Here is a 15,998-nt window from a genome sequence, read left to right as displayed (position 1 = left end):
GGGGGGGGGGGGGGAGGCGGTGCTGGCCGGGCGCCCGGGGCTGCTCTGCTCGCGCTCCGGGGATGGCGTCGGGCCTCGTCCAGACCTCAGCCCCTCGCGGGCCGCGCGGTGTCCGTGGAGGGGGCTGGGGAGGGCTGTGCGGACCGCACCCCCCCGCGTGCACCCCACCCGCAGAGGCGGTGCCCAGACCCGCCCCCTGCGCCCGCCTGCCCGGGCCCCTCTGGCCCCGCCGGGGTCCCGTGCCGGGCACTGGGCTTCCGCGTGCCCGGCCTCCTGAGACCGTGGACGGGGGGGGGGGGGGGCGGGGCCGGCACCCCAGCCCGCAGCGCTGCCACGCGGGTGGAGACGGCACGGGGGCCCTCCATCTCCAGCAAGCCCAGACCCGCCCGAGCACGACGCGCACGGAGACTGGAGAGCCAAGCGGCTCCATCACGCCGGCCGGCCGCTCAGCTCCGCACCCGGACCCGCCAGGAGAAGGAGCTGAGCACGCGCCGGCGGCTGCGCACCACGCAGGTGTAGGTGCCCTCGTTGATGGCGTTGGCGATGATGCTCAGCTGCGCCTCGCCCAGGGCCAGGTAGCCGGGGTAGGAGAACTCGAGGGGCTCCTGGTCTTTGTACCAGCTGCGGGGGGAGGGCGGCTGCCATGCCGGCGGGGGCCCCGGGGCCGCCCCGCCCCCTGACCCGCCCCCCCCCCCCCCCCCCCCCCCCCGGCCCGCTACGCACTGGACTTTGCCTTTCTTGTGGAGGATCTTCTGGCCGCATCGGAAAGTCACGTTTCTGCCCTCAGACACCAGCCTGGTTTTGGTCCTCAGGGGCGGCGGGGTGGGGGCCGCCGTGGGGAAGGGGAACTCTGCGGGGACAGCGGAGGAATGCTGGCGCTTCCCCAGGAAGGGGCGGGGCCTCACCGGGGAGCCCCGCCCCCTGGAAGCCCACCCCCCTGGAGCACCGCCCCCGGAGCCCCGCCCCCGGGAGCCCCACCCCGGAGCCCCGCCCCCGGGAGCCCCGCCCCGGGAACCCCGCCCCCGGGAGCCCAACCCCGGAGCACCGCCCCGGGAGCCCCACCCCGGAGCCCCGCCCCCGGGAGCCCCACCCCCGGAGCCCCGCCCCCGGGAGCCCCACCCCCGGAGCCCCACCCCGGAGCCCCGCCCCCGGGAGCACCGCCCCCGGGAGCACCGCCCCCGGAGCACCGCCCCCGGAGCACCGCCCCCGGGAACCCCGCCCCCGGGAGCCCAACCCCGGAGCACCGCCCCGGGAGCCCCACCCCGGAGCCCCGCCCCCGGGAGCCCAACCCCGGAGCACCGCCCCGGGAGCCCCACCCCGGAGCCCCGCCCCCGGGAGCCCCACCCCCGGAGCCCCGCCCCCGGGAGCCCCACCCCCGGAGCCCCACCCCGGAGCACCGCCCCCGGGAGCCCAACCCCGGAGCACCGCCCCGGGAGCCCCACCCCGGAGCCCCGCCCCCGGGAGCCCCACCCCCGGAGCCCCACCCCGGAGCCCCGCCCCCGGGAGCACCGCCCCCGGAGCACCGCCCCCGGGAACCCCGCCCCCCGGGAGCCCAACCCCGGAGCACCGCCCCGGGAGCCCCACCCCGGAGCCCCGCCCCCGGGAGCCCCACCCCGGAGCCCCGCCCCCGGGAGCCCCACCCCGGAGCACCGCCCCGGGAGCCCCGCCCCCGCGCCCCCGCCCAGGCATCACCGTAGCAGAAGTCGCAGCTGCTGGGACACAGCCTCTTCATCAGCCGCTGGCGGGCGGCACAGAAGCCCCGGCGTGCCCACGAGGAGCACACGAACAGCCGGTCCAGGCAGCCTTCGGGGGAGGCGGGCTGGCTCAGAGCGCGCCCAGGGCCCCGCCGCCCCCGCTGCCCGTCCTCCGGCCCCACGGCGCCCACGACACCCACCGTAGAGGCGGTGCAGCCCCCACAGCTCGTCCTGGGACAGCGACTTCCAGCCTCGCAGCGTGGCGTTGAGGTGCATGAGCGCCCGGCCCTGCTGCGAGTGCATGAGGCCCAGCGCGTGGCCGATCTCGTGGGCCGCCACGTGCACCAGGTCCGTGAGCCACACACCTGCGGGCGGAGGGCGGGCGGGCCGGGCGCGCTGACTGCCAGCCCCCGTGCCCGGCACGGCCCGGTCCCGCCGGCAGCCGGCAGCCGTCCTGCCGTCCGTCCGTCCCCGCCGGCTGCGTGGTGAGCTCGGCACCCAGGAATGCAGCGGGGGGGGGGGGGGGGGGGGGGAGGGGCGGCCCGCAGTCCCGGGGGCGGGCGGGGCGGGCCTGGACCCCGGAAAGCCCGGCCGCCCGGCCCCCTCACCTTTCTTCCAGCTGTAGCGCGTGGGGCCCAGGACCCAGTACTCGCTGTCGTCGAAGTGGATGCCGCCGTGGGGGGGGAAGAAGGCGTGGGCCAGCTCCCCCGTGGGGCCGTCGAAGCAGTGGTGCCGCGTGGAGACCAGGCAGTCCGTGTGGTTGACGGGGTAGAAGCCTGGGGCAGGCAGGGCCGCCGTGAGCCGGGCCCGGGCTGCCGGCTGCGCCCCCCCAGCCCCGGGCCCCGCGCCCACCTATCCGGAGATCGCTGGGCTGCTCGGGGGCCACCTCCCGGAAGCTGAAGGGGGACACGTCGCTCCACATTCGGAAGGCGGCAGCCAGGCCTCGCCGGGTCTCGCGGGGGCTCAGGAGGTGGCGGGGGAAGGAGAGGACCCTGCGGGGCGGGCGGGCGGGCGGGGCGGGTCAGGGGCTGCCGGGCCCCCTCCTCTCCCTCCCCCTCGCCCCGCCCCGCCCGCCCGCCCGCACCTGTAGGTGAGGTTGAAGTGGTCCCAGCGCAGCCTGGCGGGGGTCAGCGCGTAGCGCCGTCTCCGGGGCGGCCCGGCCGCGGGGGCCCCCGGGGGGCGCGGGCGCGGGCGCGTCGCTCTTCCGGGGCGGGGGGGGCCGCGCTCCAGGCCCCCAGGGTGGCGCGAGGACGGGACTGCTGGGAAAGGGAGGTCACCGCGGGTGGGCGCGGGCCGTCGCCCTCCCTCCAGCCTCCAGCTGGCTGCCCGGGGACGGGGCCGCCGGGAGCCGCCGCGCCGCCCGCGCTCGGCCGGGATCCTGACGTGCCCGCCCGGTGGGGCGCCGGCCCCTGGCCCGCAGCCTGGCCGGAGCGGGCTGGGAACCCGCGGCCGCCGGCCCCACCCCGCCCGCTCACCTGCGCCCCGCCCCGGGTGGGCGCCGCCGGGGCCCCCAGCCGCGCCAGCAGCAGCAGCAGCGCGGGGAGCAGACACAGCGCGCCCAGGACGGCCGCGAGCCGGCGGCCCGGGGGGACGCGGGCCCCGAGGCCCATGGCGGACTGGCGCGGGGCGGGCGGGCGCGGGGCCCGGGCCGCGGGGGGGGGGGGGGGTGGGGTGGGGTGGCGGGGGGGGGCGGGGGAGGGCGGCGGCGGCTCGGGTTACCGCGGGGAGGGCGGGCCCGCGGGCGGGGAGACCACCGCGGGGAGCCGCGGGGCTCGGGCCCGGCCCGGGGGCGTCGCGGACTTTCCACCCATGGAACCGGTTCCCGGGACCCCACGGGGTCCTCGAGCCGAGCCAGCGGCCTGGCCGGGGCTGCGCGTGGCGGAGGGCGGGCGGGAGGGAGGGAGGCGCCGGCGGGGGGGGGGGGGGGGGGGACGGGGCGGGGACGTGGCAGCGGGGAGGGCGCGTTGGGGCCAGGGGTCCGCAGGCTCCCGTGGGGGGGGGGGGGGCGCGCGACTCGGGCGGCTGGGGACGGGGAGGCCCCGCGGCTGGAGAGGGAAGCGGAGCCTGGTGCGCGGGCTGGGGACCCAGCTGGGCGCCCCGGGCCGGGCCGTGGGGGCCGTGGGAGGGCCGAGGGGGGGGGCCGTGGGAGGGCCCGAGGGGCCCCGCCCCGGCCAGGCCAGGCCCCGGCCTGTGTCCCTCCATCGCGGCTCGGGCCCGGGCGGACAGGCCCGCGGCGAGCGCGCGGTTCTTGGAAAGCCCCGGCCCGGGCGAGCCCCGCGGGAAGGATGGCGCCCGCCACCCTGGGCGCCGCCCTGCGTCCCGTCCCGTGCCCTCCCGACTCCCGCCCGCCCCGGGCCCACACCCCAGCCCCGGGCGCGCAGCGGGGCCTGGGCTCCCCCCTCAGGCGCGCCCCGACGCACGGGCCCAGGCAGGCAGCAGGCACGGTCTGTGGATCTTTTTATAAAATACAGGCGGGGAGGGGCCGGGGCGCGGGCTCTGCAGGGTCACACGAAGATCTGGATGCGGTCGCGGATGGGCTGGCGGCAGATGGGGCAGGCGCTGAGCGCCGCCCCGCACGGGGCACACGCGCCGTGGCCGCACTGGAACACCAGGCGGATGTGGCTGTCGATGCAGATGGGGCAGGTGATGCGCTCCTCCATCTGCCGGTAGCGGCTCTGCAGCTCCTCCACCAGCTGCCGCGGGGGGCCGGCCACGGGGGCCGCGCCCGCCACCTCCGAGCCATCTGCGGGAGGGGCGGGGGCGGGGCGGGGAGCAGGCTGGCGTGGACCCGGCCCGTGCAGGGACCCAGGAGCCGGGGGGGCCATGGCGGGGGGGGGGGGGGGGCGGGGCCAGGGGTGCGCCTGTGTGAGACAGGCCCTCCCACCCACCCGGGCACACGGACAGTGGGGGGGGGGGGGTGGAGAGGGGCCCCTCCCGCCCCCCTCCCGCCCACCTGGGCGCAGCTTCTTGCTGATGACCACCTGGCACCGAATGCACTTCTTCATCCTGCGCGCGCACTCTGTGGGAGCAGCGCGCGGCCGGGTGAGCGGCGGGTGAGGCGAGCGGCCGCCCCCCGCCCCCCCGCCCCGGCCCGGGCCCCCTCCACTCACCCTCACACACGGTGCGGTGCTGGCACGGGGAGAACAGAACCAGCAGCGCCAGCTCCGAGCACACCAGGCACTCGGCGGCCTCCGGCCCCGCCGCGGCGGCCACGTGCAGGTTGGTCACGGTGTTGGGGGTGGTGAGCGCGGGCCGCGGGCCGGGGGCCGGGCCCCCCGCGCCCCCCCGCCTGCCGCTCCCTGCAGGGGGAGGAAGGGCTTGAAAGGGCCCTGGGCGCTCGAGCGCCCCCCGCCCCCCGGGGTGCGGGCTCACCGGAAGCGCTGGGCGCAGCCCTGCAGGGCCTTGAGCACGGGGCCCTCGGCGGCCAGGTCCAGCGGGCTCTGGCCCCGGTGGTTGGCGTAGCTCACGTCCGCGCCCTCCAGCGCCAGAAAGCAGGCCACCGCCGCACCCACCGACAGCTCCGCACTGCCCGGGAGGCCTGCGGCCTGGAGCTGCGGGGCGGGACGGAGAGCTGAGCGGGGTCCGCACACGGGCCACGGGGGGGGGGGGCAGCCTCAGGGCTGAGGGGCCCCCTTCCCGCCCCAGGCAGGTTGCGTCCCGCCCACCCCCGTGACGCCCCCACAGGTGGGTCCGGGTCTCACAGTCTCCATGACCCGGGCCGCGGGCCCTAAGCGGCTCCCTGCCCAGAAGGCCCGGGGGCGCCTGGGCCACGGGAGGGGGAGCACCCCGGGGCTCGGGCGCCTCACCCTGGACAGCAGCTGCAAGGGCCCCGGGTCCCCCCCGGCCCTGTCGGCCACCAGGGGCAGCAGCTGGTGCCGGTGCAGCGCCACGTGCAGGGCCGTGTCCCCCTCCTCGTCCTCCGAGTTGACGCTGCAGCCCGCGTCCACCAGCACCGGCACCAGCCCCACGTGGGCCTGCCGCACGGCCAGGTGCAGGGGCGACTGGAGCTTCCGGTTCCGCACGTTGACGTCACAGCGGCCCTGGGGAGAGGGGGCACGGGCTCAGCCCGGAAACCCCGCGGGCTCCCCCTCCCCCGGCCCCCGAGCGGCCCCCCCCCTTCCCCCGCGGCCCTCCCCGCCCCCCCTTCCCCGCGGGCCCCCCCGCCCGCACCCACCTCTCGGATGAGAACCTGGGCCACCTCCCGGTGGTTGTTGAGGGCGGCCAGGTGCAGCGCGGTGAAGCCGTCGTCCTTCTTGGCGTCCACGAGCTGCCGCGCCCCGGGCCAGGATCCTCCTCACCGCCCTGTGGGGAGCAGGGAGGCCCGTCGGGCGCACGGCTCCGGGGGAGGCCGGGGGTCCCGTGCCCGCCCCCCACTCACAGCACGTGGCCTTTGAGGGAGGCGTGGTGCAGCAGCGTGAAGCCCCGGCTGCTGGTGGCCGTGATGCTGATGCCCGGCGCCTCCGTGAGGACCTCCACGATGCCGCTGGCGCCGGCGCCCGCGGAGATGGCCGAGTGCAGGGGCGTGTCGGCGTGGGCGTCCTGTCGGGCGAGGGCGAGGCCGTGGGTGGCGCGGGCGGTGACCCGGGGGCGCGCGGGGTCGGCCGGGGTCGGGAGGCCCCGGGGACCGGCACTCACGGGCAGGTTGACGTCACAGCCGCGCTCACACAGGGTCTTCACCACCTCCAGGAAGCCCCTCTGCACAGCCACGTGCAGGGCTGTGCTCCGGGCGCCGTTGAGGGCATCCGCCCCACACCCCGCGCTCAGCAGCAACCGGGCGGCCTCTGGCTGGTTCCTGAGGGGAAGAGGGGAAGGGGTGGCGGGGGGCCCTCGGCCCGCCGGCCCGGCCTGCGGCACCGACTCCGCCCCCCGGCGGGCTCACCCCAGCGCCGCGTAGTGCAGTGCGGTGTTGCCCTCCTCGTCCCGAAGGTCTGCGCCCGCCCTTGCTTGCAGCAGCAGCCGCACCAGCTCCACCTGGCCCAGGTAGGCAGCCACCTGGAGGGCGGTCCTGCCCTGGTTCCTGGTGTCCACCTGCAGGGAGAGCCAGCCGGTGAGCCCGGGCCCGGGCCCTCCGTGGGCACCGGGAGGGCGGCGGGAGCTTGCCTGCTCCGGGTGTCTTCGAAGCAGGTCCAGGGCCCGGGCCACGTTGCCCAGCGCAGCCTCCACCACCAGCCTGCCGGGGTGCTCCGGGTCGTTCTTCTGGGCCCGCAGCTTGTCCAGGGCCACGCTCAGGGAACCTGGGAACGGGGCTGCGGTGAGGGCCGGCCGGGGCCGCCCTCCCCCGCCCCCCCCCCCCCCCCCGCCCCGGGGCTGGGCTCCCACTTTTGTTCTCCCTGGCACGCTCAGCCACGTCCAGGTTGGCGTCCTCCTCGGGCCGGTAGACCACTAGGCAGGATGGGCTGAAGGTCCACCGCTGGCCACCAACTGCCACACGCAGGTTCCCATCTCCAAATACCTGGACCACCTTTCCGATGCGGCCCAGGGCCTGAGGAAGGGAGGAGTTACAGCAGGTCTGGGGGGCGGGAGGCAGGGCAGAGGGCAGAGGGCAGGGGAGATACATACAGGAGCCATGTCATCTGTCCATTCTCCGTGTCCAGCCTGCAGTCTCTTCACTGTGTCAAGGTCGTCGATGACCCGAACCACGTCACCCACCCAGAAGGAGTTATGCTGAGTGACAGAGAGGCAGGTAAGGGGCTCCCCACCCCTAGCCACCTATGGCTTCCCAGGCTAGTGGGGGGAGGGCACCCCCACTGAGCCCCGTGGGGCAGGCAGACCCGAGCTTGACCCCAGTTCCTGCCCCCAAGTACAACCACAAGGTCTTGGCTGCACGGGGGCCACAGGTGACCAAAGCAGCCCTGGAAAGCCCAGCCAGAGTCACAAGGGTGACGGCTGGAGAGGTGACAGGGGAGCGGCATCCAGACCCGACCAAGGCCGGCTGGGGAAAGCCCAGGCAGCCAGCTCCAAGGGGCCGCTGCCAGCATGCCCAGCCCCACGTGGGCCAGCCCAGGGCCGAGGCAGGGCCAAGAGGGAGTGCCCTCCTACTCTGGGACAGGCCTAGGACAGAGGGTGGAGCAAGAAGGGGTACCAGCCCCGCGTGGGGTGGGCTCAGGATGGAGAAGGGGACGTGGGAATGAATATTCCTCCGGGAACCCGGAGAGCCCCAGGATCTGGGCTTGCAGAGTGAACTCACTGCACGCTGCCTGCCCCACCGCCCATGCCTACTTCCTGACGCCTCCTTCCCCTGGACTCTGGGCTCTTGGGTGAGCCCTGAGGCCGGCCTCTGTCCCAGCCTGATGGCCATTTACCCTCTCCTGGAGGGCCCAGCTGGCTCCCCCAACCCTCCACTGAGATAGGTCAGCTAATACCTTCCCCAAGACCTCACACCGTCGGCGTGGATCCCCTACAGCCCCTCCCAGGGGGCCCCACGCCCCCTCCTGTCTTCAGAGGTGTGGTCCCGCCTGCTCCGGCCTCCGGGGCTCGGCATGTCCGTCGGTCACCCCTCCCCTCCCCACCGCCCGCGCTCCCAGGTCTCTCCACACCTGGACCCCCTCCTAGGCTCCCCCTCCACCCACCGGGCTCTTCCCCTTCCTTCGGGTCTGGAACTCGTGGAGGCACTGGTACCCTAGTCCTCTCCTGACCACGCCCGGGGCCGTGTTGGCACAGAGGGGAGGAGAGAAGCAAACGGGTGAGGCTCAGCCCAGCCCCCTAGGCACCTTGGTGAGAGCCCCCGGGTGGAAGGTCCAGCGGGTCTCATGGTTGAACTGCACGCGCACGTCCCCACGGTCCGTGATGCGGTGCACGGTGCCCGTCTGTCCGATAAACTGTGGCGGTCATGGAGACTATGGCTGGGTTGGGCTGGACTCCCGGGCAGGCAAAGGGCAGAGTCCAGAGGGCTTGGGAGGGGAGGACCTGTGGGGCTCGGCAGGCAAGGCGGCTCACCTCCGCCATCCTGGGGTTCCAGCCACCGTGGCCTTCCTGCATGTCCCTCAGGACGTCTGTGTCCAACAGACACTTCACCTTGTCTCCACGCTGGAAGGGCTGGCTGTCTGCACTCACCCTGCGCTGCAGCTCTGCTGGCTTGCCTGGGGAGGGTGGCAGGCCCGGCCTCAGGCGGCAGTCCCCCGGGGCAGCACCCGCCAGCCCTCGCCCAGCTATGGCCGGAGGGCAGCGAGGATCAGCGGGGCCGGCCCCATACCAAGCCTGGGGAGGTGCTCCTTGTAGTAGAAGCCGCCAGCTGCCTCGCCCACACACTTGAGGTCCACCTTGCCCTTGTGGCCTACGCGGTATACATTGGTGGTTCCGTCTGCCCACGTCACACTGGCCACACTCCGGCCTGTCTCCACATCCCAGCCACGGATGTCCACCACACGGCCCGGCTTCCCTTCCCCTCCTGTGGAGACAGTGTCCCACCGGCGAGCTAAGACTGCGCCCTCGGGGAGAGCCACAGCCAGCCGCAGCTCAGCTTTACCTCCCTGCCCCCCCAGCCCCCACTCACCGTCCTGGGAGCCCCACTCCCAGTCAGGGCCACGCACCACCTTTGCTCCCTGAAAGATGCCCCTTAGTGGGATCCTAGAGAGGCCCTGGCGGGGACTCAGCGTGACACTGCAAGAGAATACGTCCTGAGCCAGGCAGGATGCCGCCAGACGGCCTGGCCCTGCCAGTGCCCCCCACCCCCGGCTCACACCAGCTGGACGTGCAGGACGGGTACTCTGGCTCCCCCCAGGCAAGGATGGGGGACAGCCGGCCCCCTGGCTCAGTGGTTTGCAGCCTATGTGTGATCAGGTCACGTCTGCAGTCTGGCCCAGAGGAGGAACAAGGAACACCACAGGCCTGACCAGCAGCGCACAGGCTCCCTGTCACACGCACACGCTGGCTGAGAGAGGGAGCGTAAAGACCACGTTTCTCTCCCATATATGAAGAGGGTCAAGGAGACAGCTGACGGGCAGGGAGAGGATGGGGCCTCTGGGCACCTGCCCTGGCCCAGCAGTGGGTCCCCTTCTGGCCCCAGCCCCTCTGATGGCAGAGCTGCTGCTGTGCTTAGGGGCTGGCTTGCAGTGCAGGCTGCCTTGCCCGAGACGGTGCAGCCAGGCCTGGTGACTCCCAGGGACACTGGCTGTTCCAGCAGCCACAGAGGCCACTCCTGGCCTGCAGCTGTACTGAAGAACCTAACTCAAGCTCTAGGGGTGACGCAGAAATGTTCACAGCACCCATCTTGCAGACCCAGCTGGGATAAGGTGCCTCCCCCAGGGGTGGGCTAGTGCCGGTGCTCAGGCCCCTGGGGTAGTCAAGGCCCCGGCCATTGCTCAAGGAAATGGCTCAGGAAGGCCCCGTCCTGCCCCTTCAGGACGAGCTGGGTCCTCTGAGGCTCTGGCCCGGCGGGGTGTCTCCAGGCCTAGTGCAGATGGGCAGGCGGCCGCCCAGGGGGACTCACGGGCGTGAGTGGGCTGTCTCGTAGCGCTCGAAGGCGTGGGCAAGGTCGTGCTTGCTGTGCATGTAGCACTGTGTGCAGAGGTCGTAGTCGAAGCAGACGCGGCACTTCCAGCGCATGCCGCGCAGCCCGTGCTTCTTGCAGCAGTCGCAGATGATGTTGGGGTGGCGGATGCCTGGAGGGAGGGAGGTCGGTGGAGGCTGCCCTCTGCCTCTTGCCGGCCCCACCCACAGCCTCGCCGTCACCTGCTGCCACGTACCAATCTGTGCGTTGTCATAGAGCAGCAGGTCATGGGCACCCTGGTAGCCGGCACGATAGTTGGTTCGTGTGCCCTGGTCCCACTGAACGACCACTGTGCGGTCGGGCGTCGAGGGGCTGCCGTGGCGGCCCAGCTCCACCACTGTGCCCACGCCGCCCTCACCTCCATCCTGCTGGCCCCACTTCCAGTCCACGCCTCGCACCACACGCATGCCCACCTGCACACCTGCCTGGGGGTCCAGGTCCATGGTGTGTGGGACGCTCGGGGACCTGCCAACAGAGAGCATCCTCAGGACACCTACGGAGAAGGTCACCTGGGAGAGGGGGCTGGACCAGACGCAGAGAGGGACAGCAGCACATGACCGGAGTCCAGGGAGGCAGGGTCACAGTCGCGCTGGTCGGCGCTGAGGAATGCGCGCAGGGGGAGGGAACGCCGGCAGAGGGGCCCCAGGTTGGGCCCAAGCCCGGCATGGTATGGCCACGTACCACTGTTCCTCTTCTTTTTTACTTTTTCTTTTTCAGGTCAAAGAGCAGGACTCAAACTCAGTACCAGAAGCTTTTGCTCACTGGCTGACATTCTGCCAACTGAACCACACCTCCGAGACCACTTTTCCGCAGTACATCCATGTGTGCATATGTACATGTATGTGTGCATGTGTGCCAGCCCTGGGGCATGAACTCAACGCTTGGGCACTGTCATTGAGCTTTTCTTTTGCTCAAGGCTAGCACACATCTACGTCTGGCATTTTGGTGGTTAATTAAAAATAAGAGTTTCCCAGTTTCCTTCCTGGGCTGGCCTTGAACCACGATCCTCAGATCTCACTCTGAGTAGCTAGGATTACAAGTGTGAGCCACCAGCACACAGCTCAGTGATACTCTTATCTCCAACTAACCAGAAGAAAGCTAAAAGTAGAGGTGTGGCTCAAATGGTAGAGCACGAGCCTTGAGCAGAAAAGCTCAAGGACAGTGCCTAGGCCTTCACTTCAAGCCCCAGGACCTGCACCAAAAATAAAGAAAAAAATGTCACCAGACAGCCTGGTGGCTCACACCCATAATCCTAGCTACTCTGGAGATGGAGACCCATCTCAGTTCAAAGCCAGCCCAGGCAGAAAAGACCATGGGACTATTTTATCTCCAATTAGCCAGGGGATGGGGCAGGGGAACAATTAAGCAGTGGTACAATGCCAACCTTGAGTGGGGGCAGAGGGATGCCACCTGTTGATAGGGAACAGCCTATGAGAGCAGATGTTCCCAGGACCACTGACAAAGACATCCCATAGGCCAGGTGCAGGTAGCTCACATCTATAATCCCAGCTGAGACCCAAGGATCATGGTTCAGAGCCAGCCAGGCAAGAAAATCTAGGAGACAGTGTATCTCCAAATAACAGCAAAAAGCTAGACGCAAGGCAAGGCTCATAGACATGGAAGGGCAGTAGCCACATCGAAAAGTGCCCACTACAGTGATTCCACTGACAGAAGTTTACAAAAGGAACCGGCAGATCCAGGATGTTACGGTGCCGGCCACAGGTCTGCTTTCAAGCAATTACTTTGGGTTGCTTACATGGCCTACACATCGTATTGTACCATTCTTGAATAAAGTCTTGCCAACATAAGTTTGTTTGTGACAGGATCTTGCCATCTGGCACAGGCCAACTTCAAACTCACTATACAGTTAGGCTAGCCTTGAATTTCAGTATTCCTGCCTCTACCTCCTGAGTTCTGGAATTACAGGCATAAACCACCATGCTCAGCACACAGATGGACAACAAAGGCAGAATGAGAACAGAATGACGGTTCAGAAACTCCCAGACCATAAGCTTCCTCTCCACCTCGCTGACAATGCTGACTCTGCAGCTGGGAAGTGAGTTGCTAGGGCACTGCAAAGAACAGGGGGCCAACGTGAGTTTGGCTTCAGAAGTTAAACTCAGCTTTCACAGAAGGCCAGAAAGTTACTCTTAACCTGGCTGAGATACAATTTAAGACTGGAAAAGAGCTGGGTGCCAGTAGCTCATGCCTGTAATCCTAGCTACCCAGAAGGCTGAGCGCTGAGGACCGCAGCTCAAAGGCAGACAGGGCAAGAAAGTCCCTGAGACTCTTATCTCCAATAAACTACTCAGTAAGAGCCAGAAGCAGTAGCTCAAGTGGTAGAGCACTAGCCTTGAGCACAAAGAGGCTCAGGGATAGCACCCAGGCCCTGAGTTCAAGCCCCAGGACCAGCAAAACAAAACAAAAAAAGACTGGAAAAGATGCTGTCAGCCAGGCCAAGGCCCTGCCAGCTCCAGCCTGGGTAGTGCGTGGCAGCTCACTCAGCCACACAACAGAGGCCAGCCAAGAGCGGGGTAAGCGACAAGGGAAGGGAAGTACACACAACTCCACCTTTGTCCCAAGCCTGCCCCTGTCCTAGCCCAACATCCAACATGTCCCAGGGCCTGGTCCATTCAGGAAACATGAAGCTACAGGTGGGCAACAAAGAGGACCAGCAGCCCCTACTTGCCTTTCATTCACAGTCTGGCTCAAGACCACGTGAGTGCAGCCAGTGGGAGGCGCCTGAGCCCTGCAGGCCATCCCAGAGCCAGGTCTGGTGAGGAGCCTCGCACCTTCAGCCCCTGCACCACCCTGAGGTCTATGTCCACACAGGGGCACTGCCAATATTGGAGCCTCATTCTCAGGAGCACCTCTTTCCAGCTGTCAGGAGTGTAGGACATTGTTAGTGTAGGGCAGATACAACCAGGCTCCTGGATCTCAAAGCATTCTAAGGTTCTCTTGAGGACCAGGTAGCTTTTCCTTCCCTCCAAACTGCCATGCTGGGTTTTTGTTACTGTTTCTGGACCCAGCACATCATCACTGGCCACGGTCCACCTGCTATCAGCCTCAGAGATCATTCCCTAACTCAAGTCTCACCAATGGTGTACTGGGTAGCGAATGGGGGAGGTAACAGGGCGGGGCAGGAAGCAATGGTGAGACTGCTTGGGTTTGGGGGAAGAAATCTCCAGTCAGGCCCTTGATACCATCTAAGCCTTACATCTATCTCATCCCTTTCCACGTGGAGGCCCGCTTCTGCTCTTCAGATGGCACGGCGATCCTGACCAAGGAGGGCTTGCTGGAGTTTGCTGACAAAGGAATTCTTTGGTCACCTCTGGCCATTACCATTCTCCTTTGATCAGGAATAAGCACTCTCAGGCGAGCCCAGAGCTGGGATTGGGAGGGAAGCCCTAAGTGCACTGGGAACAGCCCGAGCAGAGCCCAGCAGGTCCAGAAAGTGCCTTCATGCCTGGATACTACTCTGTACCCAGAGTGCCAAGCTGCAAGGCCTCAGACGAGCACATGACCAGGGTGACTTAGGAATCCCTGAAGCATGGGAGGAGTCGGGGGTTCTATTTGGAGATGGCCTGCCGAGCCCTCTGAGGGGTAGTCCTCCAAGGGTGGTCCTCCTCCTTGGACTTTGCCCACTCCAGCTTCTGGTGATGGCCACACACCCTACTTCCTGGGGAGCCAGAGGCCACTGAGCTGTCTGCTCCCACCTTTCTTCCCTACCACAAGACTTCAGCACAGATGAAGGTATCTGTGAGCCCTGAGCCCCCAGAAGATAGCTCCCCACAGCCACTCATGGCCACTTAACTCTAGCTAGAGAGTGCTATAGAAAATGTTAATGCTCAAGACTGACCTGGACTCCCATGCTGACCTCTCAGTTTCCCAGAGACAGCCCACTGCTTTTCAAGAGCCTCACCCAACATTGTGCCAGCACTCCGGTGAGCAGCACCCAGCACAATCCAAGGGCTGTAGCCATAACACCAAGGTATAAAGGCAGCCATGCCTTCAAGTCCACAGGAAGTTGCCAAATCAACTCTTTCGATCCCTCTTAAAAATACACAGCCAGGGCTGGGAATGTGGCCTAGTGGTAAAGCGCTTGCCTCCTATACATGAAGTCCTGGGTTCAATTCCTCAGCACCACATATATAGAAAAAAGCCGGAACTGACGCTATGGCTCCAGTGACAGAGTGCTAGCCTTGAGCAAAAAAGAAGCCAGGGACAGTGCTCAGGCCCTGAGTTCAAGCCCCAGGACTGGCAAAAAAAAAAACAACCAACAACAAACAAACAAAACAAAAAACACAGCCAATATATGACACTTCAGGATGCTGAGCTCTGCAATATGTTGTATGTGTGCACTGTCAGTGGTTTATTTTTGCCTTTACCAGAATTCTGGACTCTGCCATCTACCTCAGAGTTGAAGACCCATGTCTCTGGTCTACTACTGGACACCCTCGATGGCTGGTAGGCACATCTACAAGGGACACTGAGGACCCCACTGGTAAATGTGCTGCAGCAAAATAAAAACTCACCTCAGAGCACAAGCAGCCTCAAATCAGCATCCCAAGGCTTCAGTTGCTACTTCCTGGGTCACAAACTTGCTCAGGCACCAAGATTTCCTGTAGGAAACCAAAGCCATTGCCAACACAGAAATCAAGCAGCCAGTGAGCCAGTCTAGGAGAAAGGATTTTAGAGGCAGTTTTATACCAGCCTTTACCACTGTGAACAGCCAGTGCTGCCGTTGCCTAGGGGTGTCTCTTTGCAGGAGGAATGGCCATCTCTAGGGACATAAGTACCAGAACAGTGAGGGTATAGTTAGGCACTGTCCCCATTTGTAAATATTTTATTGGAAGGCTTTACAAAGCCATATCAAGTAAATCACGTTTAATGACTGCTTTTATTCAGAAGAATAGTGACAGGATAGAGCCCCACTCCAGGCAAATTCAGCTGTGCCTGACACTGCTGAACTGACATTGTGTGGCAAAATCTGGTTCATCACAGGCTCCTGTCTTGTGGCACTGGCCAAGATGCAGGTCGACATTCCGAGTGCCATTGGAGACAGGCTGATTAGAGAGTCGGGGAGGCTGGAGGCAGAGAAGCTGGGGGAAGCCGGGAATGCGGGAAGGCTGGCCACAGGCCCGGAGGCCCTCCGAAGCCTGGTTCATCCCACCCAGTGCCGGGGGGCTGACCTTGAGCTGGAAAGTGACATTCCCATACTTGTTGCATCCGCAGCAACAGGCCAGAGTGGCGTGCAGAGCCGGAGGGCTTTCCAGAAAGGCCCGCGGCTGGAGCCCGGGGGCTCCGCGGCCCCCCAGCCCCCCGGGCGCCTGCCGGGAGCCCGCCCGGTGCTTCCCAAGGCAGAGGACAGGGTGGTTGCTCGCCCCCCACCCACACCGTGCCCCCGCCGGCACGGATACGACCCCCCGGACACGCGGCACCAGACCCAGCCGCCGGGCCCCGGGCCGCCGGGCGCTCACCTGTCCCGGGTCCACGTCTCCCACACCGCCTGGACGCTCGGGCTGCCGCCGTGCTGGGCTTCTGCGCAAGCCCCGAGTCGAAGCCTGCGGCCCGGGGGCAAGACGCAGTTAGAGCCCGCGAGGCGGCGCGGCGCCCGCCCGCCCGGAGGCCGGGATGCGCGGCCGCACCCCGCGCCCGGAGCTCAGGCCGACGGCCCCAGGCGCCCGCCCGCCCGCCCGCCCGCCCGGCGCGCCGCGGAGGCCTCCGGGCCCCGCGCGCCCCGAGTCCCTGCGCACCCGCTCGGCCGGCGACGCGCGGGCCCCAGCGGCGCCCAGGCCCACGGCCCGGGGGCGGCG

At 68.1% G+C, this 15,998-nt stretch overlaps 2 protein-coding genes across 2 annotated transcripts; both read right to left on the bottom strand.

The window, feature by feature from the left end:
• Nucleotides 1-444: 444 nt before the first annotated feature.
• Nucleotides 445-3,304, bottom strand: Mmp23b (matrix metallopeptidase 23B). The gene is made up of 8 exons (XM_048349995.1): nucleotides 3,007-3,304; nucleotides 2,779-2,950; nucleotides 2,547-2,686; nucleotides 2,303-2,470; nucleotides 1,895-2,059; nucleotides 1,693-1,803; nucleotides 724-850; nucleotides 445-621 (listed from the first exon to the last, which is right to left on the bottom strand). The coding sequence occupies exons 1-8, from the start codon at nucleotides 3,302-3,304 to the stop codon at nucleotides 447-449; spliced, it is 1,356 nt and encodes a 451-aa protein (XP_048205952.1). The 3' UTR covers nucleotides 445-446.
• An 830-nt stretch (nucleotides 3,305-4,134) lies between these two features.
• Mib2 (MIB E3 ubiquitin protein ligase 2) lies at nucleotides 4,135-15,573 on the bottom strand. The gene is given in 20 exon segments (XM_048350083.1): nucleotides 4,135-4,437; nucleotides 4,648-4,713; nucleotides 4,805-4,989; nucleotides 5,067-5,245; nucleotides 5,501-5,734; nucleotides 5,869-5,970; nucleotides 5,972-5,996; nucleotides 6,073-6,233; nucleotides 6,330-6,486; nucleotides 6,574-6,722; nucleotides 6,795-6,928; nucleotides 7,014-7,176; nucleotides 7,254-7,358; nucleotides 8,405-8,512; nucleotides 8,631-8,773; nucleotides 8,887-9,081; nucleotides 9,187-9,293; nucleotides 10,123-10,294; nucleotides 10,379-10,647; nucleotides 14,718-15,573. Coding segments are annotated over 19 exon segments (2,871 nt in total). The 5' UTR covers nucleotides 10,626-10,647; nucleotides 14,718-15,573; the 3' UTR covers nucleotides 4,135-4,198.
• Nucleotides 15,574-15,998: the final 425 nt, after the last annotated feature.

The sequence above is a fragment of the Perognathus longimembris genome, chromosome 7 (genome assembly GCF_023159225.1).
Source record: "Perognathus longimembris pacificus isolate PPM17 chromosome 7, ASM2315922v1, whole genome shotgun sequence".
Classification (NCBI taxonomy): Eukaryota; Metazoa; Chordata; class Mammalia; order Rodentia; family Heteromyidae; genus Perognathus; species Perognathus longimembris.
The sequence above is the reverse complement of the archived record's forward strand: the minus strand, read 5'-3'. Positions and strand labels throughout refer to the sequence as shown.